General features: G+C 48.5%; 1 protein-coding gene across 2 annotated transcripts in view; it reads right to left on the minus strand.

Moving 5' to 3' along the window:
* Positions 1 to 14,061: 14,061 nt before the first annotated feature.
* The window catches only part of GPR55 (G protein-coupled receptor 55), a 48,093-nt gene continuing 34,747 nt past the window's right edge, over positions 14,062 to 27,407 (minus strand). For both annotated transcript variants that reach the window (XM_017947054.3, XM_003908057.5), the window contains exon 2: positions 14,062 to 17,830. In XM_017947054.3, the coding sequence (XP_017802543.2) occupies positions 16,737 to 17,696 (960 nt within the window). In that variant the 5' untranslated portion in view covers positions 17,697 to 17,830 and the 3' untranslated portion in view covers positions 14,062 to 16,736. The remainder of the gene's footprint in view (positions 17,831 to 27,407) is intronic.

Here is a 27,407-nt window from a genome sequence, read left to right on the forward strand (position 1 = left end):
TTGCCCTCTGCTCCTGACCGGAAGTCCCCGACACCAGCTCCCACTAACTGGAAGCCAGTGCTGTAAACCTACAGCTTCCATGTGCTCCATGAGAGCCTCTGGTCCCCGTCCTCACCACTAGCTGCACCCCAATGCAGGTGAACTCCCCCAGCTTCATTTTCTTGGATGCTTCAGGAGGGCTCCCCTTTGTGGTAGAGGTAGGGAAAAGGAGAAGGCTTCTAAGAGGAGGCCACTCCCAGCCCCAGTCCCAGCCTGGGCAGCCCCATCCACTGTGGTTTCAGCGCACAGCAGCCACTGCGAGCCTGGGCGCCCATCTGCAGGCTCCCAGCCCAGGCCCTGACCATGCAGTTTCGGTGGGAAGTGGGGGGTAGGGCTTACCCATCCTGGGGGAGTCTCCAGGCCTCTCTGGATTCAGGCAGATAGAAGCAGTAGTTGCAGCAATCAGATGGAGCACTATGTAATTTGGGAAATGGGGCAGCTTTAGCTGGTCTGGGAAGGAAAAACCCTTTCTTTCTATTTTAAAATAGAAAACTTGATTTTTCTAAGCGTTCAGAAATGCCTGGTTAATGGGGGCCAGGTCAGGCCTGGGCTGCCCAGAGAGCTGTGGTGATGGGGAGCCTTACAGCAGCAGGGCGGGAGGGGATGAAATGCATCCTGTCTCAGGAGTGCCCCTTTCTCCAGGCGTCACGGAGGGCATCCTAGCCCCTGACCACCCAGGGGGCAGCCACCTCCAAGGCCTGCAATCCCAGGTTGAGACCCAGGCCCACCCAGGTTGTTTCTCCCTTAGGTGACCCCTCCCAAGCAGAGCTGTCCCTGAGCTCCTGACTCTGGTCCAGGGAGACTGTTACCAGGGAGACTGCTATCCCCAGGCCTCCCCAGGCCAGGCTGTGCTGAGCAGAGGCTGTGCCTCCAAACCCAGGAAGGTTTCCAGTTGGATCGCTTCTGACTTTGTCTTCTTGTTGTTGCTGCTGGTAATAAAACTCACATTTACCAGAATTGGGGCAAACAGAGTGGAAAGAACAGCATTTCGGTGACTGGTGCCAAGTCCCAGGGTTTTAGTGGCCCCACTTGGGCAGCCAAGAGCCTGGGAAATTAGATGCCCTGCCTCAGGAGGGCTGCGTTCTACCAGTTTCACACAAGGTCACCCCTCCTTGGGGTCCCAGGTGCACGGCAGGTTTCCGCTTCCGTTTCTGCACAGAGAAGGTGTTGTCACAGTTTTCCAAACTGTTAAGAGAATTTCTTTTGTGCATGACATTGTTCAGCTCACCCAGGCTGCAGACTGGGATGGAACCAAAACAGAAGTGAGTAAGAAGTGAGTCAGTCATACATTTAACACATATTCTTGAGCCCTGTTATGTTCTGGGCCCTGCTGGGGACCAGGGACAGACAGGAGCAGCATGCTGGCCCTGTCCTCTAGGAGCTCACAGTCCTGGTATCCCCAAGATGGGCCAGACTCTCCTACCTCTTTGGGTAGACCTGACGTCTAGAACAAGACACTAAATGGGATTTCAGAGCATCGCTGTGGAGCCTGCAGGGCGGTGGGCCCTGGGCTGTGTGCTGGGCATGGAAAGGTGAACAAGAAACGAACCCTACCCTGGCAGGGCCGACGGTCTAGTGGGGTAGAAGAAGAAACTGGAAGTTATTGGACAGTGTGCTACGTGTTGGGATGGGGGAGTTCCAGGGCACTGTGCGGACAGGTATGCCCAGACCAACCAAGCAAACAAGGCACGTATGTGTTTGAATCATATTAAATGTCATACTAGGCTGGGCGCGGTGGCTCACGCCTGTAATCCCAGCACCTTGGGAGTCCGAGATGGGTGGATCACGAAGTCAAGAGTTCAAGACCAGCCTAGCCAAGGTGGTGAAACCGCCTCTCTACTAAAAGTACAAAAAATCAGCTGGGTGTGGTGCTGGGCGCCTGTAATCCCAGCTACTCAGGAGGCTGAGGCAGTGAATTGCTTGAACCTGGGAGGTAGAGGTTGCCGTGAGCCGAGATCTAGCCACTGCACTCCAGCCCGGGAGACAGAATGAGCCTCCATCTCAAAATAAATACATAAATAAATGTCATACTGTGTCACCAAGGCCAATGTCTTCATAGTTTTTTTTTTTTTTTTTTTTTTTTTTTTTTTTTACCTTGGCAATGTTCCCGTCAAACTGCAGAAGACTTGACTATTCCTGTCTGGGTAGATGATGACCGGCCCCATAAACAGCCACTGAGGGTCACTCTCTCCCTCCTCAGCCCTGAAGGCCAAGAAATGGGACTGAGCTCCTTGGATTTATGACCTTCTGGCTCCTGCAGAGAGAGGAGGGCTGGGGCTTGACCAGGACATGGTGAGCTGGACAGACTCCTGCACGGTGCAGGCTTGAGGCCACATTCCTCATCCCTCTCTGGCTGGGCGCTGGGGCTGGGTGGACGTGGTTCTTCCGTGATGTTCTGCCACCCAGCAGCTTGCCACCCTCTCCAGGTCCTCTGGCAAAATTTCAAACCAAGCGGTTTGACCTTGGAGCTCCACCCACATCCACACCCTCGGCTGTGTCAGAAACTCTCCACTGCAGGCAAGAAAACAAGGGAACTGGGGTTTATGACTTCTGTTCAGCTTCATTAAATATTTGCTGAGCAACTTTTAGAGGAGCTTTCTGGATTCCACAGAGGTGATTAACTAATCCCACCTTTTCCTTTTAGCAGGGGCTAAGGACTGTCCTTGGATCTCACTAGGACAGCTGACCTTCCCTCCACCCAATGACTGCTCCAGTCTGATCGTTCCCGGCCACCTGATGATCTCTTTGTGCAAACACCAGGAAGCCCTAGTTAGAGGCATGGACACCAGGTATTCTTGAGGAGGACGGTGGTGACTCAGTGTTATCTGATCCCATGCTCTCAAGTTCCTTTCCTGTCAGACGCTTCTTCTGTGCTACTTTGGACCCTCTCACTTATCTGTGGGCCATTGGCCCACAGCCACAGCTCAGACCACCAACTCTGCATGGACTCAGGCTTCACCCAGGCACACCCAGCAGCCCCTGCCTCAGGTCCTGGCTGTGCACCCCTTAGGCTTGCCTGGATACTAGGATGGGAGACACTGCATCCACCCATCCACAACCAGCAAATAGAGACAATTTACACACTTCAGGTGACCCAACACAAGCTGGGAGCCTGTGCACAAATTATTCTCCCTTTCTCCCAAAAAGATTGTGCCGAGAGACATTTGTGCAGCTTCCCGGAGGGTGGTCCTTGGGATTGAGCAAGCAGTTATATTTGTTACCAGCCGTGGCCAGCTCCATAACACACCCTGGAGTTGGCGCCACTTCCTTCCCAGCTACGCTCCCCTTTCTCTCGCGACTGCTCCCTGAGGTCACCTCCCTACCAAAGGAGGAGCACAGGAACCTTTGTTTCCCACTCTGCTTTCCAAGAAACCCAAACCAAGCCACCTTGAGTTCCTTCTAGAGTTCCACTTCCACTCCACGGGATCCTCTTAGTACCACAGTCAGCACCCAACAGGCCTCTGAGATGGGCGTGTGATCCCGGCTGGCCGGTCAGCGCCTTATTCCTCTGGCCACAGAACTTGGCTCAGGAACTGACATGTGACCAATCCAAATTTTCCCTGGGGACTGATACGTGGATACCAGGGACCTCATGCCCCAGTAAGGTCGCTGCCTTCCTTCTCTGCGAGAGATGATTCTGTCTCATCCAATCAAGACCTGAATGGACTCCACTTACCAAAAAGACTTTCTCCATCATCCCAGCCCCACGGGATCTCAGCCGCTTCACTGGTAACACCCAGAATCCTCAGCATAACTGTTACCACCAGGTACTGCCTTGCTCCTTCACACTGTTGTTACATTGTTTGAATCTGTTATGCAACTGGTTATGTGTATTCCTATTTCTACTAGACACACATGGTTCTACCTGGCTAACTACAGTGGACTCATGGCCCAAGTGAGGCAGGCAGATGCTTCAACATATAGAGAGGCCAGATATCCAATATAAGGAACCACACTGTCCCAGTTTGCCTGGAACTTTCCAAGCTTTAACACTTAATGGCCTTGAACCCCCTCAATCCTGGACAGACTGGGACATTTGGTCACCCTGTTCAATGGGCAAGAGTAGGAGGAGAGTGTTGTCTAGGGGAAGCCTCCTTTTATTTATTTACCTTCTGAGACAGGGTCTCACTCTGTCACCCAGCTTGGGGTTCAGTGGCACAATCACAGCCCACTGCAGCCTCAACCTCCTGGGCTCAAGTGATCCTCCCACCTCAGCCCCACAAGTAGCTGGGATGACAAGCATGCCCTTACACCTGGTTATGATTACTATTTTTTAATAGAGACAAGGTCTCACTATGTTGCCCAGGCTGGTCTCAAACTCCTGAGCTCATGCAATCCTACCCACCTTGGCTTCGGAAAGTGCTGGGATTTCAGGTGTGAGTCACTGCACCTGGCTGGGAAGCCTCCTTTTAAAGTAAGGGACATAGACTACACAGATTCAGCCCAGACTCCACTATTTATTTATTTAATTGAGCTCCTACAATTGACTGAGCTTCTCCTATGTGTCTGACACTCTGCTAAGTTTTGAAGATCCAGAGATGAACAAGACCTAGTCCCTTCCCTGAAGAGCTTATAATTCAGAGCAAGGATTAGGGAAATTTTTTGCAAAAGGCTAGATCACAAGTGTTTTCAGTTTTACAGACCGTACAGTTTCTGTCATAACTATCCTGCTCTGCTGTAGCTCCAAAGCAGCCACCGCAGACAGTGTGAGTGGACATGACTGTGTCCCCATGAGACTTGAAGGGCAGCAGCCTCCTGGCACAGAGGTGGAGACAAACACACAAAGCCTCAGAGCACCTGCCAAGCCCCTGCTGAAGGCAGCAGCTCCAGGCGGCCCCACAGGAGGCATCTCACATGGCATCTCACATGGCCCCATCTCCTCCGCCATGGTTGATTGGACCAGGAAGGAGCACGTGATTCACAGATCACGTGATTCAGGCTGCCAGTGATGGACACGGGTGGACAGGTCAGCAGAGATAGTGGCTGCCAGCTGGGACAATGGTGGTAGGAGACAGAGACTGAAAGGTGGGAAGGATGGAGCAGAGCTAATAGACTTCCCTGGACCCTCCAGCCCTTCCAAAGCTGAGCCGTGTTCCAGGCCCCATGGGGACCTCCAGGGAGGTCTTGCTATGAGCCTGTCCTGGGGACCCGGGCAGCCTTGCATGGAGCTGAGAGTCCTGTCTTCTTTATTTACATGTACATCCTTCAACAAAACAGCTTTTGTTTCCTTCTTTCTTGTTTAACAATTTAGTAATTTTTAGAAAATTTATAAAGTTGTGCAACCGTCATTGTGACCCAGCCTCCATAATAAACCTGAATGAGTTCCCTGCACCCAAGAGACCCTCACTCACCCCAGTTCCTTGTGGAAAGTTAGGGTGCCATGGGATCACAGAGCAGGGACCCCCAACTGGGGCTGGGGACTCAGGGAAGCCTTCCCAGAGAGACCCAAGGACCCGTGAGAATTCCTGGGGTGATGTGGGGAAGGAGGATCCCCATCACCTCTTTGACCTTCAGGGTGCAGCAAGGGCCAACATCTGACCAAGTGCCTCCTGCAGCAGGCATGGTGTAGACAGAACACATTGTCACATGCCGGTGAAACGAGCAGCTTTCCCGTTTCCTCCACACCCCTCCATGCCCTCCTGTGGCAGCCTCAGTCCACCCTGGTGTCCGTAGACAGGGCCTTGCAGGCCAGGGCACACTGCAGGGAAGGGAAGAATCTGCACCTGACTCCCTGGGGCAGTCGATGATGGGCTTTGCTGCCTGCACCACCTGAGTTTTCATCCGAGAAAACACCCTAACCTGGTATTTCCCAAGGCATTCAGCTGAGATTGTCAAAAGGGCTTACACTTCTGTTCTAAGGCTGTGGAAGAGATCTGGCCATACAACCTCCCTCTCCCTTTCCCCCTCCACCCCCAAGAAAGAGAGAATCTCCAAGCACCCATACCCAGGGCCTCTGTCTTCCCGCTCCCCTCTCCCCTCTCTCCATAAGGAGCCTTTCTCATGCTGAAGCAGGAAACTTCATTTTGCTAACAGGAAGGTTCTTTGTTGCCTGCAAGAGAAATCAGCTCCAGCTAATTCAAGCAAATAGAAGGCTCTTCGCAGGGATGTGGAGCAGCTCACAGTTGCAAAGAGGTTGCTGAGCAACGTGCACTGCCTGGAGGTGACTCCAGCGGCCCTGGGCTTCCCTGGGCTCCCCTCCTGGGAGAGAGAATCTGACAGCACAATTTGGTGCAAGGGTCCCTGGTCTTGGTCCTTTGGATCACTCAGTGACAGGGAACAGGAGCCAATCTGCTTCCCTATCCCATTAGAAGGATCTGGATTTGCTCCATTCACCCAGACCTGGGTTTCACCAGGAACTAGGGGTGCACCTCATCTATGCCCAAACCCAGGGCAACCCTGAGTACAGGGCATCTCCCACTGGGCCATTAAGAAGATGTGCATACAAAAGAGATCGTTTTTCCAAGTGAGAAGATCCAGCTTGAATATACAAACTATTACGGGTGTGCATGTAATTGTTTAAATGTCTCCTGTAGGAGTTAATGCATTTGGTTTTAAAGACATCTTTTAATTCCACAGAGGGTAACTCCTTTCCACTTTCACATTTCATGGAACATTTTTTCATCTCAACCTGTCACCAGCATCTTGAGTGTCTGTCTCCTCATCACCCCTGAGCCACGGTTTGAGTCACCAGTGACTTTCAGGGCACATCACCTCCCTCTCCTCTGTTACAAAGATTCAGCACCTTTAAAATCCCCGCATGATGCCATCATTGGAAATTTTATCCTAAGCCATAAGTGCTCCTTCTCATAATGTTGAGGGGCTTAGAATTATTATTTGAACCTTAAGAGAAATATGAGAATCTTCTTAACTGGTGATTGGGGCACACTAGGCACCCCGGCATTATCATCAATCCTACCAGAGGGCTCCTGCACACAGCCAGGTATAAGGGGCTTGGAGCAAGCCCCTAGCCATCTGTTATCATTAGCTGGTGCTATGAAGCCAGGACTCAGGGTCTTTGAGCCTCCAGTTGCTTCCTGGTCTGAAGCGAGGGCTGGGGCAGTGGTGATGACTACAGCTGTCAATCACCAGGTATTTATCAGCTCTGCTCTGCACCCAGCCTATGCCAGGCACGCAGGGTGGACGGGAGCCATGAGCCCTTGCTGTGAGAGATGAATAAGAAGGAGCATTTCTACTTAGGACACCAGTGCAAGGGAGGATCAAATGAGGTGTAACAGACAAGGAGAGGATAAGCGTGTTCTCAACCAGGTGCAATTGAGTAGTGGAAGCCAGTGGTGGGCTTGTGCCAGCCTCTACTGGGGAGCAGATGGGTCACCCCTTGATGGCTCAGGGTCTTTGAAGAGCCCTGATTGGATTTTGGAGTGGGGATAGTGGGCCAGGACACAGAGACCCAGAATACGGGTTAGCATGGGATCCATGCAAAAATCACTTACAAGGGCATCAGAGAGCTGGTGCTACTCACACCCTCACGGGCCTCAGCTTCCATGTCTGTACAACAGTTCCCATCAAGCCAAGGTCTTGTTATCAACCTGTTTCTAGCCCCAGCTCCTCCAGCTTTATGGGGCCACCCCCTTTTTAAATCTCCAAGCAGAAGGGCTTGTGATTTTATCCCACATTCAGTGGGAACCCTGGCATCTCCCATCATAGTCCTGGAAACTGATAAATTCTCTGAGCCCTGAGTCCTACAGCAACTGCCCTCTATGTGTATCTGAGCCCACATGGAGTGCCTTCCTCCTTCCTTTCTCCAATAAAGAACAACTGACTCTGGGGAGAACTGGTGGGAGGCTTCCCTGAAGGCCAAGGGTAATGGAGATGGATGGTAATGCACAGCAACTGGAAACGCCCCCCATCCCCATCCTGCCAAAGGAGTGCTCCTTCCCTTGTGTGGCCCCCTCACCCGGTTTGGTTGGTTTCAGATGCAGTGCAGCTTTGGGAAGTCGGTGTTGGACCCCACCTGTGCAGCCTGTTTGCTGCAATTTCAGAGTCACTGGAGATACGTATTTATAGAAGCATTTCTCTCTTGGTTTGAACTACAGCTTTGCTCCCTGTTTCAATGTATACAGTCCTTGGAAGAATAACCCTGGCCAAGAAGTTATACCAGAGGCAACTGACCCCTAAGAGCAGGTGATGAAGAGCAGGAGGAGAGAGATGGCTGCGGGCTGGAGGAAAGGTGGTAGTTTGCAGTGCTGGGGAGAGGGGATACCACAGGAGGGGATTAGGAGTTGGGAAAAGGAATTCACAATTGTGTCAAAGGCAGAATCTGCTGGGAGTGGTTGGGCCTTGGAGATGCTTGATGGGGTGACAATTAGGTGACCCCAAGTACTTTCATAAGAACTTTTATGACATAAAGTTAGGGGCCTGGGTGCAGTGGTTCACGCCTGTAATCCCAGCACTTCAGGAGGCCGAGGTAGGAGGATCACTCGAGCCCAGGAGTTCGAGCCCAGCCTGGCCAACATGGTGAAACTCCTTCTCTACTAAAAATAGAAAAAATTAGCTGAGCGTGGTGGCAGATGCCTGTAGTCACAGCTACTCGGGAGGCTGAGGCAGGGGAATCACTTGAACCCGAGAGGCGGAGGTTGCAGTGAGCCGAGATCGCACCACTGCTCTCCAGCCTGGGCAACAGAGCAAAACTCTGTCTCAGAAACAAAACGATAACAAAATCAAAACCATAAAGGTAGGTAAGGCCATCCTCTGATAGTGGAACTTACTACATCGATACATGCCAGGGGGCAGTAGTAGTAATAAAATATCATATAAGATGATGATGATGGTGAAACTGGTGTGACCTACTTCACCAACTTAGATTACAAAAATGGTCCCATTTCTCTTATTGCTTCATTTATTTTTCCCTATGTGTCTTTTAGGCAGAAGACTTGCCCCCAAATTATTCAAAGACCCCAGGGACCCCCTTGGTCCAAAGGGGAGGTCACCTTTTCTTCCTCACACCTGAGGGAGGAGAGCCAGGGTTCCATCAGCCTCTGCTGCTGTTTCTCCAAGCAGTCACAAGGTGTCACTGTTGCAGCTTGGTGCCTCAAGGAGGGACGCTGCTGCCCCAGAGGCTGGGATGCCCTTGGTGGTTGAGGTTCAGGCTTAAGGCTCTTTTTAGTTCTCATTTCACACTCGGCCATCGTTTCCCAAAGCATGGCTCCTGGGTCAGGGTGGCTGGATTTGAAGGGGTGTCCAGTATCAGCCACATTCCACACTGGCCAGAACAGTGTTATCAGCTGAGATCCCCCTTAACTCAAGGTGATTTATTTTGGGGGCCTCCATTGCTTGCCCCTGCCACTGCTTCTTGGATTGCCCTACAACTCCTGGACAGGTATCCCTGACTTTGCATCTCTGAGATTGGGGACTGGGATATGGGTGTCTTTGCCTTCTGAGAGCCATGGGACTCTGCTTCCTATAGTGCGGCATACAAAGAGGGCCGGCCAGCTTCTCTAATCCCCCCACAAGCAAAGGTCCTGGGCCAGCCCAAAACCCAAGAGGAAGAGGATGGGACCCTGGGGGCTCACATTCGCATGATAAAGAGGGCACACAAATGATCCTTCACCAGAGGAAGAACACCTGTGCCCAGGTTCCTTATATCTCTGCCTAACCCAGAAGTTCTCAACCTGGGGATCGGGAGGAGAATTCAGGGGTGTCATGAACTTGTTGGGGGAAAACATTACATGCTATTTTCACTAATCACTAACTGAACGTAGCATTTCCTTCCATTATGCACGTAGACATCACACCACAGTACGATAGATGGTGTGGTTCCTGGGACTTGTCACCAATAGACATCACAGATACTCTCATATCCCACTACAGCTGCTGCAGATAATTCAAAATAACTTCTCAGCTCATCATGAATTCAAAATTATGATAATCATTAAACCTGTCACTGGATCTTGTTATCCAGTACCTAAAGAAACGTATGTATTGCTACATTGGTGACTACATTTCCATATATCTGTTTTCCTCTCTAATTCGGTGCATTTTACTTGATGCATGTGAAACTATCCTTCTGGGGAAGGTCCACAGGCTTTCTCCTGACTGCAGGAGGATCTACGGCTCGAGATGTATTAAGACTCCCATGGCCTGCTGGGCGCGGTGGCTCACACCTCTAATCCCAACAATTTGGAAGGCCAAGGCAGGTAGATTGCTTGAGCCCAGGAGTTCAAGACCAGCCCAGGCAACATGGCGAGATCCCATCTTTACAAAAAATACAAAAATTAGCCAGGCATGATGGTGTGCACCTACAGTCCCAGCTACTCAGGGGGCTGAAGCAGGGAGATCCCTTGAGCCCAGGAGGTTGAGGCTGCAGTGAGCTGTGATCATGCCACTGTACTCCAGCCTGGGGAACAGGAGTGAGACCTTGTCTTAAAACAAAACAAAACAAAACAAAACAAAAAAACAAAACAAAAGACCTAGTGCCAGAGCTTTCACCGTTCTCAGGGAGGCTGCCTGAAGCCCTACCTGAAAAGGATGCTAGGTTTGTGAGTCCAAAGGTCAGCCTGGGAAGGTGCAGGGCTATTGTGGTTCCCAAGAAGAGCCCAGACAAGCACTCTGCTGAAGGAGCCTCAGACGTGAAGGTGCAAGAGCATTTAACACGGAGAGCTCGGGGCCTGCAGGAGTGAGCTGCATGCCCGAGTGTCATTCGGATGCCTCTATTGAAGGGCCCAGTCCTTGATGGGCACCGTGGCTGTGACCAGTGTGGACTGAAACCCAGGGTTCTCTGGAAATAGTGCAGCCATCGAGGGATGCCCGGGCTAGGACCCGTGCAGGATCTTGGGAGCAGAAGGTATCCAGTGACAATGGAGCTGGAGCATCCTCCAGTAAACCTCGGTGAATTAGGGCAAGTTATGTTCCATTTGAATAAATTAAAGAAATGTGACTTCTATTCCAGGTCAGAGTAGAAGCCATTCCTGTGAACTGAAGTGTCCCTCCCAAAATTCACATGCTGGAGCCCTAACCCCCAATGTAACTGTATTTGGAGATACAGCTTTTAGGAGGCAACTAAGGTAAAATGAAGTAAGGGTGGGGCCTGATCCCATAGGATGAATGTCCTTAACAGAAGAGACATCGGAGGGTTTGTTTCCTCTCTCTCTCTCTCTGCCTCTTAGGACACAGTGAGGAGGTGGTCGTCAGCAACCCAGGAAGAGTGGCCTCACCAGACGCTGACCCTGCCAGACCTTGATCTGAGATTTCCAGCCTCCAGAACTGTGAGACATAAATTCACGTTGTTTAAGGCACCCAGTTTGCAGTGTTTTATTATAGCAGCTCAGGTAGACTGACAACATAGTTGCCACATATGTGTGTTTTTTCAGTGTAAAGTCCCAGGGAAGAAATATCAATAGCTCGCAGATCTCTTAACCATCAATTTCATCCCACTTTATTCATGTCATTGAAATAGTCCTGTCTTTGGAGTCATATACCCTTTAATACTCGGAGAATAATGACTTTGCTCCCCACCCTCCATTAATGTGGGAAGTCCCGAATTCTGTGGGTTCCCCCCTCCAGGCGTCTCTGGGTCTCATGCTCTGCTGTAAAGCTCACACTTACTTCCCTTGGTGAAAGCTGTGCCCCGGCTGCAACTTGAAGTAGGTACTGAAGATTTAGGAAGCTGAAGGAAATCCACAGCGAAGAGGCTGGTATCCGCTGCCAAAGGGGGCCACGCCCGGAGCCCAGTGCTCAGCAACGCTTGGCCCATCTTGGGGAGGGAGACGTCTCTCCACCTACCTAATGCTGCCTGGAAATCCACTCCCACAAACATGTCCTGCCCTGAGCCGGTCCTCTAGAGTCCTCCTTAACCACTCCAGGCCCACTGGCCTCAAGGCTTCTCCACTGCCCTCAGGGAAACCCCTCCACCCACTCTCAGAACTGTGCTTTGGCTGGGGGCTCACACAGTGATCACTGGGTCATTGGACATCAGTTTTCCCCAAGTCAGGGTCATTCCATTTGAAATGCACTAGACACTGACTTGGGGAATCAGCTATTTGGAGAATCTGGGTTTAGCCAGATCTAGTCAACTCTGGCACAACATTCCTTAATTCCGTGTGGCCTGCACTGGCAAGCTGCTCTGAGACACCACTTGAACGAGAAACACACACGTGTGTATGCACTCCCGTCTGCACGACACACAACCCAAAACCACCTGCCGAGAAGAGAGGCTTCTATCTGCACCCTGAGCAGCCTTTGTGTAACTGTGCCGCCCCGGTGGAGATGCAGGTCTCCCTTGCAGGTAGCGTCTTGGTTACACTCACTCAGGCCTGGGCCTCCGGAATAAAGCTGCCATCTGAAGCCTCAAAGATGAGCCAGAGCCGCGTCTGGCTTTGAAGTGACAGTGCTTCTGATCCTACCTCACGAGACTTCAAAGCGCAAAGGGCCACATTTCTGTCGTGACTCATGATTGAGGCACTATGTGACCTTTTCTGCAACAGCTTTGCAAGGAGGGTGTTATCTTGCAGGCTCCTGGCCTGGGAGGGAGTGCTCAGGCCTGAAGTGTGGCAGAAGAATGTCTTTCTGTCCTTCCACTTCAAGCTCCTGGAGTCCCTCTTGACCTGCTATCCACACTCCCTCAAATGGCCGCTCATGGCTTTGTGCCCTGGGCTCACCAGAGAAGCCAGCTCTGGGCAGAATAAAGCCAGTGGGGCCTATGATGGTAGTTTCAGGGGAGTGCTCACCCCAGAAAAGGCACCTTTGGTGTGTCTTTGAGTCCTCTGTCCTCCTCAGTGGTGGAGATTGTCAAGTGGTCCCCGCCAGCCTTTATTTGGTCCTGGAAAGTTGCTGTCCTCAGTACAACTGACCCTTGAGGACAGACGAAGGGTGGTCTGGTGTGGGTGTCCCCACACAGCTCCTCCTCCTTAGGGGATGTCCCCACCCTTACCTCTTGACTGTTCTGCACGCCAGCCTCTCCTCACACCCACACAGTGGCTGGGCCCAATTTCTTTCCGCACTGGTCTATTAACCGAATCCTTTTTAAGCTCTAGGAATCTCTGCAACTGTTACCAGGCCTCAGTCATTTCAAGCACCTTTGCAATCTCCATCCCTTTGTGATCCCTTGCTACAAGGGTGTTATCTTACGCTTCCAGACGTCTTTAGTATCCTGTGGCAGTTACATAGTATCAGTATCATGACTTTCAGCTTCTGAGGGTCCCCGGAGAGGTAACTCAAGAGGAATATAGTTGACAAATGCACCTTGTGAGCTGACATTCTCTGAGTCAAATCCTCCCTGGGGGCCAAGAGGAGGTGGTCACTACCCCCAAGGGGACATGGCCTACATGGGGGGTGGCTCCTAGATTAGTAGGAGATGGTTAGATGGAGCAAAGATGTCCCCCTTGGCCCTTAGCACCCAGGTCGTGATCAGCTGTGCTCAGGATTGTGGGGACCTGGGGACAGAGTGGCCCAGGCCAGAGCCTAGCAGTTCACAGCTTCCGGGAGCTCTCCACAGGCTAGCAAAATTCATTGCGAAGTGCAGAGAAGAACCTAGGAGAATCCACCGTGGGAAAGTCGGATTCCCACCATAGAAGGTCAGAGAAGGGAGGGAAGGGCCACCGTGGAAGACCTGCAGACACTGGCCCTGTATCTTCAGCCCCTCAGTTGGTCAGCAGGTCTCTTGTACTGGGCCCCCCACCCCCGTGTATGCAGAGGAGCCAGGGCCTGTGGAAGCAGCTGCTGTGTCACAGTGGCAGTGTGACAAGGTGTGGTGGGACAAGGTGGCAGGGACAGGGTGGGGTCGACTGCAGCCGGGTATGTGGGGTCTGTGCAGCCTGGCTGCTACCACAGAGAACCAAGCACCCATGTGGATGTGGGGGAGTGGCAACTAGACCCCAAAGGATCTGGCCCCTGGTCACCTGGGCAGGCCCAGCTGCACTCCTGAGCAGGGAGGGCCACTCCCTGCAGCCCCACACTTGGTGGCCAGGTGGCTGCTGAAGAGACCAAGATTGTTGGGTGACCTGGCAGGGGCCATCTGGGGCCTGCTCTTCTCCGGGCCCAGTAAGCTTAGTCCAAGACAAGGTCACATGGCATCACATGAATCTATTTATTTAGCGAATCAGATTAATCAAGTCTTTTTTTCCAGTGCTAACCCTCCACCCCTCCTGTGCCGCTGGACCCCACTGCTGATTATGGGCCAACTTGGGTTGCAGCCATGTGGGTCCAAACTCTCGGCCCTCCTGCTGAGCAGCCATAGTGGCCTGCAGCATGGACCTGTGCCCGCTCCCACAGACACGGGTCCCCATGGAGAAGAGGCCCTTCTTCCCACAGTGTTTTGGGACGGGTCAGGGGTCCTCAGGGCCCACCCACGGGTCCCAGTTGTCACATCACACTGAGACTGCTGATACCCTCGGAGGACCTACCTCTTACAGTCATGCACCTCATGGGTCCTGGCCCCCTCCCCGTCCCTCCCTACATGGTCAGTTCCTCTCAGCAGTCTGGAGCCCTTTCTGTCACCTGGACAGAGTCACGCTGCACGTAGATAAGATTTTATGTTTGAACATTGCTGGGGATGATAGGAGGTCAGGTCCACCCACCCCTGTCTCTTAGGAAGCCCATCTGGCCCTAAGCACATTGGTAGACCCAAGTGCACATGAAGGGCATCACTCAGCTCCACCAGGCAGGCTCCCAACTCCTCGTCCAGAGAAAGAAGTGGGAGGAGGGTTGTCCCTAATTCCACCACCCATGGACTCTGACCCGAACGAGTCCCAAATGCCCTGTTGCATGCAAAAGTCTGGCTTCCTTAGAGTATCATGGGTGGTGTCTCTGTCTACGGTAGCCATGGGACAGGGCAGCCTGCAGGCAAGGAGAGGAGTGTGTCTGGGTCTTGGGGCAGTCAGGCAGCCTTACCTCTGGGTCTGCAGAGCCTGACTCTGTGGCTGTGGTTCCTAGAGGCCCAGCCCAGGGGGCCTGAGCCTCTGATTCCTCTCGTCTGGTCTGGTCTGGTCACTCCTCCACATCCACTTCCACCCCTTCATTGACGCTCTCTTCCTTACCCTTCCCTCCATCCACCTAGGAGGAGGTGTACAGAGTGCCACCTGAGCACAGCAACAGTGGGGGCTGCTCCTGAGAAGGCAACTCCTGCCTGTCCATGGCTCTTAGGCCAGCCAGGAAAGGCTCTCAGGCAGGAAGCAGCTCGGCCAGGTTCCCCACCTATCCAGCACTCCCTGCAGGCTTCAAGCCTAGGGCCGATGCTCAGCTTCCCCTCCTTTTCCTCCTCCTCTTCCTCCTCCTCCCCACAGGTCCTGGTTTATCCAAATGCCTCTCTTCTTCCCCTCAGGCCGCCACCCCTCCCAAGCCCTTCCGCCCCCACTGAGCCCAGATCCTACAAGTAGACCGCAGTTGCTTTTCCTCCTAAAGACCTTGCTCACATGGAGTCTCATCAGTTACTCCTCACCCCACTCGCTCTGTCATGCAAAACCACCCCACAGTGGATCCTTCTCATCATTTCACTCTCCGGAGCAGCTGAGTCACTGGGAGGCTTCCGCTGTCACTTGCACTCCTCCAGATTCTTCGAGAAGCCATCCAGGAATGACTCAATTGTTTACAGTTTCCTGGGACCTGCAGGGACCCCCCGCCTTGCCTTCTTTCTCAAGGCCACACCCTTGTGCCTGGCTGCCTCATCTTCTCCCTCCCAACTGCCAGGGAGGAACGGTTCCATGGGCAGTGCCAACTGCCCAGCCAGGATGCAGGTGAGTAAGACAGCACCTCCTCCACCCTCCTATGGTGGAACCAAGGCAGGCCTGATTCTTTGCCGTTGTTTTCAAGCAAGCTACATGGAATGAGCAGCTTCCCAGTCTGTTCAAGATAGAAAGCAGGTCAGGAGTCTCCCCTCTCCCAGGCCATCTCCCACTGCCTCTCCTCGCCCGGGGCCAGCACCAACACTCCCTGCTGTGGACACCCTGATGGTAGTGGGGGAGGGGCTGTGTGCTTCCAGCCCTGGGCCTGTCTTCTTCCTTCCCCAGGAGTGTTCTCTCCCCTCCCCTCATGGCTCTTGGATGTCATCAACACCCCCACTCAGTCATTCTGCAGTCTTCTCATGGGCACAGAAAGGTGTGGCTGGCTTCCTTCACCTTTCTGAGGCCCACTGGAAGCATGGGGTGATCCATGCATACTTGCCCAGCCCCAACACCACTCTCACTTGCTGTCATCTCAGTGAGGCTTTTGGCAACACAGCTCCAGAAGGGACTGGAAAATGCAAGTCTGCTCCATCCTGGGACACCCAAACTAAAAAGGGGCTTCATTCATCCCTACCACCCCACCTCTGCCCAAGACACTCTCCCCCATAACTGACTCTCTTGGCTCCCTCCTCTACGTCCTCTCCCTTTCTCTCTCTTTCTTTCCAGAACCTCCTAGTCGAACAGGAAAATGGGGAGAGTTGGAAACAGCCTTGTTCACATGGTCTCATTCTCTTTCTCAATTCTTGTGCTGTATAGTTTTTGGACTTAGAAATCAGTAATTGACCTGGTTTGTGGGTTCTTCAGAGATCCCTGAACACTGGGTGGTATATATGGAGCTGTCTGGGCACTGGAAAAAAGGTCTTTGGGGTACAATGAGCAAAGCTGGCACTCAATGGGCATCAAAGGGAAGCACATCAGTAAAGATGGCGTGGATCATCCCTCCACATCGAAACCCTGGAACGCAATATCCGTTACTAGAATTCAGGGCCAGGGCTTCCTTCCCCTGAACAGGATGTCCTTCTGTTAGCCCCGAGAGATCGTGGTGTCCTGCAGGACCAGCTGGACCCTGGAAGGCCGGTGGGCCTTGATGTTCATGCGGAATTCTTTGATGACAAAGTAGTAGCAGAAAACATCCAGGCAGCAGTTGACGTTGGAGAAACACATGGACAATTGCAAGAAGAAGCTGATGCTCTGCTTGGCTCTGCACTCTACGATAAAGCCATTTCTCACCAGGAACTGCAGGAAGAACCCCAGGTGGACTGGGAGGAAGGAGACCACAAAGACAGCTAGGCTGACTGCGATGCTGTAGATGCAGGCTCTCTGCTGCACCCAGTCCTGGGTGTGGTCTCGGCGGCCAAGCAGGATGTGGATGCTCCTGGAGGAGCAGAAGCCCATGATGCCCATGGGAAGGAGGAAGCCAAACACCTCCAGCGGGAAGAAGACCTTGGCACTCCAGGTATCGTCAGACATGTTGTGGAAGCACATGTATTTTTCCACTTTCCCATGGAAACTATAGATAGGGATGCTCCCAGTCCACACCAGGACCCAGATGGTGCAGCAGATCCCAAAGATCTTCCTGGGGGACCGGAGGTGGTTGACCAGGAGTGGGTACCGGATGGCCAAGAACCGGTCCATGCTGATGAAGCAGATGGTGAAGACGCTTCCGTACATGCTGACGAAGTAAAGGCACTCCACCAGGGTGCACAGGGACGGGTAGGGGGACTGTACCTGGGACAGGGACATCTTGAATGGGAGAGAGAGCACCAGCAGCAGGTCAAAGACCGCCAGGTTGATCATGTAGATGGAGGTGGCAGCGTAATCGGGCCACCTGTTCTTAAGGAAGGTGCTGAAGCCATGGATGGCCAGCAGGTTGAGGATCAGGCCCAGGACAAAGGTGGGGATGTGGACTGCAAACTGTAGGCTTTTCATCAGCTCATTGACGCCATCAAACAGGCAGTCACCACTGGTGTTTGGCTGACTCATGTTTCTTCCTACAACACCAACAGATCAGACGGGGCTCCTTTCACTCTCTTGAAGTGATAGATTCAAATGACTTTGTCAAGAATCACAAACACCTCCCCAGCATCATACAGCAATTCGTGCCCACTGAATCACAACTAGAATACAGAAAAGAAAAATTACCTTTAATCCTGCTGCCCAGATGCACATGTTACTTTTTGTGTATATCATTCCAGACTCGCTTTCTCACTCTCTTTCTACCATACACACATTTTTCTTTGACAAATATAGAACCCTGCTGTGCATGGACATCTATCTTTTAAATCAGAACTCCTTTTGTTGAAAGAAGTAACGGCACATACCCAGACCCAAACAGGCTGAAGCAAAGAGAGAGTTTCACATAATGGAAAATATGGAAACTAGGGTAGGGCTGACTTCAGGAGCAACTGGACCAGGGATTCAAATGCTGTTTCCAGGATTCAGCTCCTCTTATCCCCTTTGTCCTCCCCCGACCCACTTTCCTGATGGTTGGACACAGTTAACGTGCAACCAGGGATGACTGGCACCAGAGCATTGCATTCCTCTGGACACAGTAGTTGGTTAGTTCATTGGCTCAGGGACAGACATTTGACTCTCCAAGAACATGATAAGCAACACAACTTTTGCTTGGGTTTCCAGGCAGAGGGTTGGAGTCCCTTGTCAGGGATTCATATTTGCCAAGATATAAGGTCTGCGGCTGCTGCAGCCTCTTGTTCCCCAAAGGGAAAACCAGACAGAAAATGGAAAGATGTGGGAGAAAGGGCATTCCCAGAGGGAATGGAGTGGGGCCCTGAGGTCTCCACAGGGCGAGGAAAGGCCTTTAGTCAGGCAGAAAATTAGAAGTGGCCTCAGGGACAGGAGGACCAAGGCTATAGGTGTGGTTGCACAGGGGTGTGGTCCAAACCTGGCCAATTTGGGGTGAGGGGGTGAGTGCCATTGTGGGGTTCTTTATTAAGGTATGTAGCTCTAGAGCAGGACAAAACCAAGTGTTCAACCCAGGCGTCCAGAACCAGGCTGGTAGAAAGATGACTCAAATATGACCCAACTTCTACCCTCTCCCCACTAGCCCACCTGTGCCCACCTCCCCACTCCCTCCTTTCTCACCCACTCTTCCCTCTCCCCACAAGTGAGGCCACGCTGCTGGTGTACTCGACTTGGACTGGCCTTAGATATGGAACGTGCCACATTCACTAGAGCACTGGGGCATGGCATGGAAAGGACATTCATGCCTGGCGTCTTCCTTAACCACTTCGGCAACAAGCAGCTGGGTGAGCAAGTGTAGCCGGGTCGTGCCGTGAGACCTGCCTTCCTGTGCTTCTCTCACCTTCCATGACTTCCTGACCAGCAGGGGCTAAGATCCCAAGATACTGATGTACCAGGCAGGAGACATCAGCATGGACTCCCACCAGAGAATCCTATACTAGTGACCACTGCAGCCATTATTATTATTTTTTTTTTTTTTTTTTGAGATGGAGTCTCCCTCTGTCGCCCAGGCTGGAGTGCAGTGGCACGATCTCGGCTCACTGCAACCTCTGTCTCCTAAGTTCAAGTGATTCTCCTGCCTCAGTCTCCTTCATAGCTGGGATTACAGGCCTGCGCCACCACGCTCCACCATGCCCGGCTAATTTTTTGTATTTTCAGTAGAGATGAGGTTTCACCATGTTGACTAGGCTGGTCTCGAACTCCTGACCTCAGGTGATCCTCCCACCTCGGCCTCCCAAAGTGCTGGGATTACAGGCGGGAGGCCCCGCACCTGTTCCTAAAACTTCTGTTATTAATTAAAGCTTCTGTTATTATTTTTCATAGCTTGTTACTAATTTTTAAAGTATCCCATGCACTCAATAAGATATTCAAACAGAACAAAAGAACATGCATAGGGAAGTCAGCCTCCATTGTACCCTAAGGCCTCAACTGTCCTTTCTGAAGGCAGCATGGCTTACAGCTTCTTGCATACTCCTCCCAGACATTTTCTAAGTAGATGCATATATGCAAATACATGCATGCATACATATACGTGTATGACTTCTTTAAAATTTGGAAATAATATACATACAGCTTCTGTCCCTTGCTTTTTCAGTCAACAATGTTTCTTGGATGTTGGTCTATATCAGCATATATGAATGGCTTGTTTGCCTTCCATTATGTAGGTATACAAAAACTCATTTAGTCAGTAGCCTATTCATAAACATTTAGGTTTCTAGTGTTTTACCAGGAAACAACGAATTCCACAATAAGCATTCCTGTGACTTATTTCTTTGCTGTGCTGCTATTGCTAACCGAATTCTCATTCTACTATTGGTTTTCATCACTACTGGGGGCCTGTGGGAGGAAAAAATTGGCGTATTTTTTAAGATCTTATCTGTAATACCATTCCCAAGCCCTCTCTGATCCCTAATGAAAAAGAAAACCGATATATATAGATAGATACTTATAGGTACATATATATCATCCACTGAGCACTATGCACAAAACATTTAACATGCATTACTTGATTTGGTGGCTCTAAAGATTCTGTGGTTTCCAATATGTTAACTTTTCTCACAGATTTATGTAAAGAGAGATCTAGGAAAATGTACTTCCTCTTATTCAAAGCCTTGGTGTGCTGTGGTCTGTGGGGATGGTGCCCCCTGGGGGTGTGCAGTAGTCACTGGTCCTACTCTGGATGCTCAGAATCTGCAAGCTGTGGTGGCCACCTCCTCACTAAACATGCTGAAATGGCCACAGGCCTAGCTCACAATATTACTAGAATAGCTTGGAACTCACAAGGTAAATTTCAAAAATGATGAGAAAAGCAGGTCAAAGCCCAGTTCGGGTCTAAATATGAAATGTTGCAACACCAAAGAGGAAGATGGAATTGGCTTGGAGAAGTCGCCTTCAAGACCAGAAACAGCAGAAAACCAAGAACCGCAAAAATAAGAGTGAATATAAGTTTATGTGTAAAGATACCCAATAAGATTTTGAAAAAGGAACTGAGGACATCTGTCTTTGTCTGGGTCACAGTAACCAATTAAGAAAAAGCAGCCACCAATGACAAAAACTCAACACTCAGAGGCCCTTACTGTCAACTGTTACCAGCCGACTCCATGGGTGAGTCCAGCATATTGCTGGTGGTTCAAGGTGGCCAAGAAAAAAAATCAGTGATGCTCAAAGTTCAACCCAAACCCAGACGCAATGTGTGGTTGAATTGGGGGAACAAATGAATAACAACAGGGGGAAAGTGGTCTGACAGAAAGCACACAACCTTGGATGCTGGGATGAGTCTCCATTGACAGTAGCAGGTATATTCATAGATACAATTCGGCCATCAGTATTCCCCAGTAGGATTATTCTAAAGGTCACATTTGAATTACTGACAGACTTCAAATGGAAGCTTCTCAGAGGGTAGTCTTTGAAGCCAGAGAAGGCACTCTATGGGCTGGCAAGAAGAAATTAGGTTGAAAAAATACTGCTAGCTAATGGCAGAGGGAGAAGAGAATCTGAAAAATTAATCTGAATTCCTTCTGAAAGTCCAAGGAAACCATCTTTTTGAATCTTTTTCAAAAAAATCAGGAGCTTCACTGAAGTAAGATAAAAAGGCATCAACGCACTCCAAACTGCAGCAAGAGATGAAACAGTCATCCTTCTCAAAGAAGTTTGCTAATAAAAACCAGTCTACTTGTGGGTGGGGGAGGGGAACGGGGCAGGGGAACAGCAACTAGCACCATTTGACCTGTGGTATGGGGCCATACCATTAGCAGCTCCTGTTCTGGCCAACCCAGGGGTCCACCCCAATCAAGCAATGGTACTATAGTTGGCTGGGTGGGAGGCTGAGTCCCTTCAGGTCCCCTGAGAAGCAGATGCTAAGACAGTGTTAGACAGCTCAGAGATTGCACAGGGGAAGTGTCCGTGAAGGATAGCGGGGAGAGGGAGCAGGAGGAGGTGGGGTGAGCCTTCAGACCACCTACAGGTCTGACTCTGTGGAAGGAGAGAGGGAAGGAAGAACAAGGTGGGAAGGACTTCAGACAGCAGTGCAGATTTCAGCCCTTCTTGGCCAAGCCATGGGGCATCTCTGAGCAAAGGCTGCCTCTTGGAGGAGCCCCACATCTGCAGAAATCGTCCTAGGCTAGTGCCTCTGCCGGGCTCAGACACTGTCTGGGAGCAGCCCAAGGAGAGTGGCATCAGCATCAATGTCACCAGGGACCGGAAGCAGCAGAGCTGCACTGACTGTGGTCAGGGACCCTGGGAGTGGGCTCTCTGGAATTCCAGGGAGGTCTCAGCAGCACCCCTGCATAGCTGCCAAGGGGCCATCCCGATGCTGCCATTGATGTTGGGATCTGTGTCACAGGCAGCAGTGGAGACACTCTCAGTTTCCATCCCAGCAGCACCATCTGTGGAGTGCTGCCTTTCTACCATCTGCAGCAGGGATGGGTGGGCACCTTCGCCTCCTGGAGGACTGGAATGGGGCAGTCCCAGCCTCCTCCAGAAGGAAATAGCATTGAGTGAGCAAAGGTAATGGGTCAAGCAAATAGCATCTGTGAATGGAGTGAAAGGACCCCAAACCATTGTGAGTCAGCAGCAGCACGGTGGCTGAAAGGTGGGGCTAAATCGAACCATGGAGTAAATGAGACAACACAGGAGATGAAACTCCATGTTTCATGCAAAAGCTATGGAGAGAGCCACTCCCAGGGGCCCTGCTGACACCTCTGAATGTCCCACTGACATGTTTAAATGTCACCAAGACAGAGCCTCCCAAACATCCATGAATAAACAAACCAAGTTCCTTGGAAATCTCTGAAAAAATAATTAACACCAGAAAAGGCTTGAGGGAGAAGATCTGGGTGCAAGAATTTCGTATCCAACAGGGTTCCTGCATAAAGAATGCAAAAAGCAAGTCTCAGGTGGATGCGGCCTCTAGAAAAATAATCACCCCAAAACTTTAGGCCTCCAAGAGATCATTACTGAGAAGAGTGCAAGGATGAAAACATCAAGGTAGAAAAGCTTGGAACTGAGCATTGAATTGAAAGCAGGAAACTGTGGAAAGAGACGTAAGGTACGATGAATATAGTTACAGATTTAAAATTAAAAGAAAAAAAACCAGAAGAGATTATCTGGCTGGACTAGTGACTCACACCTGTAATCCCAGCAATTTGGGAGGCCAAGGTTGAAGGATCACTCGAGCCCAGGAGTTTGAGACCAGCCTGGGCAGCATAGTGAAACCTCATCTCTCCAAAAAAAAAAAAAAATTTTTTTAAATTAGTAGGGTGTGGTGGCTTGTGCCTGTGGTCCCCAACTATTTGTGAGGCTGTGTGGGAGGATCGCTTGAGCCCAGGAGTTTGAGACCCACCTGGGCAACATAGTGAAACCCCATCTCTACAAAAAAAAAAAAAAACAAAAAGCCTTAATTAGTAGGGCGTGGTGGCTTGTGCCTGTGGTCCCCAACCATTTGGGTGGCTGTGTGGGAGGATTGCTTGAGCCCAGGAGTTTGAGGCTGCAGTGAGCCATGATCATGCCACTGCACTCCAGCCTGGGTGACAGAGTCAGACCTTCTCTTTAAGAAAAAAAAAAGAGATGATCCATGTCCCTAGAAAGAGACAAGTCTTAATATTGTGGATAAATTAACAAAGCAGGAAGAATGTTCTTGTGTTGTAGGGGTGGGGACAATGGAGGGTAATAGTAAGTGCCTGGGGTGAAGCAAAAGGCTCTATTGCTAATATTTCTGTTCTGTTTATTTTTTTACTTCAATAATTACAGGAATATGTGTCAGATTCTTGAGAACCTTAAAGTAACCACTATTAAAAATATGATGCCTATCTTCAAAATTACTAAAGAAGATGAAAAGAAACAAAATCGACTACATAGCAAAGAAGTGAATATAACAGGAAAAGAAACAGCATAGAAATTACAATAATAAGTGCAAAAAAATCAAATTTTACTAATATTCTCAATTAAAAAATAAAATATAACTGTTTGCTCTTAGGAAGAGTACACTTAAATGACACAGAAATGTTCCACCTAAAAGTCCTGTGACGATGGAACAGACAAATACAAACAAAAAGAAAGACAGGGAGGTAATATTCATAACTAGACTTGTAGAATTGCAGGACAAAATTGCTCATCAGGATTAAGAAGCTTATTTTTATAGAATAAAATAAAAACTCAATTGTGAGGGCAAATGTAGTAATCTTATACACCGAATGGTGGTATACAAAAGTACATCAGGTACAATTCTTAGAATTCAAGGAGCCATTGGCAAAAACAAATTGCAGTGTCAGATTTTCATATACTGTAGATTAGAACAAATATAAATTAGGACATAGAATTATATAAATAATATGATTAATACAGTTTAATTAATGACTCTTGGGTTTGGTTTTAAACAAATAGGTAATCCATTTTTTTTCTCAAACAGCCAAAAAACACTTGCTAAAAATGAATTATCTACCTTAAAAGAGCAAAACCATCCGTTAAAAAAATACAGAAATTATTTTGGCTGTACTCTCTGACTGCATACAAAGACCTAGAAAATAAAAATACAGCCCGCCCGAGTGCAGTGGCTCACGCCTGTAATCCCAGCACTTTGGGAGGCAAAGGAGGGAGGACTGCTTGAACCCAGGAGTTTGAGATCAATCTCACAACACAGTGAAACCTCTGTCTCTACAAAATTTTTTTAAAAAATTAGCTGGGCAGATCACAAGGCCAGGAGATCGAGACCAACCCAGCTAACACGGTGAAACCCTGTCTCTACTAAAAATACAAAAAAAAAAAAAAAAAATTAGCCGGGCGTGATGGCAGACGCCTGTAGTCCCAGCTACTCAGGAGGCTGAGGCAGGAGAATGGCGTGAACCCGGGAGGCGGAGCTTGCAGTGAGCCGAGATCGTGCGACTACACTCCAGCCTGGGCAACAGAGCGAGACTCCGTCTCAAAAAAAAAAAAAAAAATTAGCTGGGTATGGTGGCTTGTGCCTATATAGTCCCAGCTACTCAGAGCCAGAGGTTAAGGCAAGGGGATGGCTTGAGCCCAGGAGGTCGAGGCTGCAGTGACCTGTGATCATGCCACTGCACTCTAGCCTGGGCAACAAAGTAAGACTCTGTTTATATAAACTCTGTCTCAAAATAATAATAATAATAATAACAATGGCTATTTAAAAATAAAGTGAGAACTACAAAACCAAATAAATGGGAAGAATAGCAAGACCTTTTTGGATTTGTTGTTTAAAAAAAAAAAAAAATCACAGGATACAGCCAAAAACTATTCTCAGAGATAAATACATTGCCCTAACTGCTTTAATTTTCTTTAAGGAAACTAAATAAATGAATTAAGCACTTAACTTGAGCATTTAGGGAAAAAGCGTCTTAGGGAAATCAGGAAAAAGTATAAAGATAAAAGCAGAAATAAATGAATTAGAAAAGAGAAAATATCAGAACCAACACATTTAATAGGTGGTTCCTTAGGAGCAGAAGCAATAAATGAAGCAAAAGCTATATCTCTAACAACTATGATCAAGAAGAAAGGACTCAAACGGTCATAACTAGAAATAAGAAAGAAGACATTAAGCTTAGTTAGAGAGGAGAGCAAAAACAGCAAGAAAATGCATTATTACTTGTGTGTTGATCTGTTTAAAAACCTTGATGTAGTTGTTGATTTGGGGGACAAAAATAATAATTTACCACTATCTATACAAAGTTTGGCCCAAGAGCAAATAGAAGTGTTGACTAGGCCAATATCCATAAAAGAAGCTGAAAATATTATCAAAGAATTACTCTTAAAATAGGCTCTAGCTTATTTCAAATTTTCAAGCAACAGATAATCCCTGTACCCCATAAAGTATTTCAGAACATAGTATTAATGAATTTCTATTAAACTAACTTATCCAAATATCAAAACTCAGCACAAGAGACAAATTTGCTCAAAATACAATTATGAATATATATGCAAACATTCTAATTAAAATATTACTAGATGGAATTCAGTACATTAAAATTATAAATCATCATGACAAATCAGATTTACTATAGAAATATAAGATAGTTTCAGTGTTAGGAAATCAATTAATGTCTTGTATCACATCGTTAAAGCAAAAATAAAAAGTCATCCAATTGTACAGTTTGTCAGAGTTATTTAACTAACGGAATAGGGAAGTACTTCTTACAAAGAGTACATTGCTCACACCAATGGCAACTTTGTATTTAATGGTAAAATAATAAGGACATTCTTGTTGAAATCAGACATTTGCTAACACCCAGAAATCTCAAGACTATGCACTAACACATTTAACAGAAACAAGAATAAATGAGGCATTCCCCCAAAAAATCAATAATACAAAGGGAAGGCTTAGGTAAGAAATTATGTTAAGACTGTCAGTTAACAATTTGGCAGTAAAACCAACTTAGAGTCTCATCTTAAACGGCATCTCAAAAGAAATTCCAAATTCATTAAGGAATTACATTTCAAAACAATCAAACCGTAGAAAAACTAGATGGAAATTTAATAAACAACTTATAAAATTACTAAGGGAAAAAGCTCTTTGTCAACTTAGTATAACTGAAAATCAAAGTAAAAGAAAATAAACAGGACAGGTTTGACTGCGCAAAAAAAATGTCTTTTTGCTAAAAAGTCTTAACATCAAATAATATACTCGAAGAAACAAAACACAACCAATGTTAGATAAATGACGTTCTTTCTCTGTGAAGAGAATATTAAAATGAATAATATCAAGACCAACAATAGATGAATAAGCCAATGACACAGGCAGTTCCCAGAAGAGGATTTACAAAGAGATAACATTTTTGCTTATCAAATTTAACAAAGAATTTGGCAAGGGTTCTGTGAAACCAGTCACCAATATGCTGGTAAGCGTACAAATTAGCACACAACTTTTGGGATCTGATCATTTCTATTACAAGCCATGAAAATCATATGACTTTAATCCAGTGATTCTGAGAATTCACCTTAAGTAAATTATATGAAAGAAGAAAAATTGTGTACAAAAATATGTCCACCTTAGCATTTTTTTCTTCTTCTTCTTCGCCTCAATGTATTACCACATTATTTTTTTCTAATAGTAAAAAATACATACACATTTAAATGCCAACAAGAGGTTAATTTCACTGTGGTAAATTTACTCAATGGAAAAATTTTCTGTCTGACTGTTATGTTTATGCTGATTATGTTCAGTAAAAACCCCACAAACTGTAGAATTAGACACATTCAGAATGATTTCAACTGTGATTAAAATTACAAAAACCCACGCATAGAGGGGCAAACAAAAAACCTAAAAAAAGATTTCTACATCCCATCCAGTGGTTGCATTCTAGCAGTTGGATGGTGGGTGATTTTTAAATCTTTTGCCTTTATCTCTCTCGTCTTTTTGGTGTGTTTTTCTAATTAATTAATGATAATATGAAAACCTGAGATTATATATATATATTTTTATATATTTTATATATATATATATATATAAATAAAATGCTTGGTGGGGAAAAAGGAGCCCGGTAAGGATAGCTTTCAATTTTTTCCTTCTATATCAGAGAAACAACTTGCGGTCTGGGTTTGTGTTTGAGGCATGGCAGGGTGCAAGGTTTACACAAAATTAAAAGATACGCATTGAATTCACCAAAGCTCAGCTGATAAGGCATGACCTTTCAGGTTCAGAGATGAGCATTTCAAGATGGGACTGGGAACGAAGCATGAAGTGAGACAGAGATGTGGAAGTGTCAA

Source organism: Papio anubis, chromosome 10 (assembly GCF_008728515.1).
Source record: "Papio anubis isolate 15944 chromosome 10, Panubis1.0, whole genome shotgun sequence".
NCBI lineage: Eukaryota > Metazoa > Chordata > Mammalia > Primates > Cercopithecidae > Papio > Papio anubis.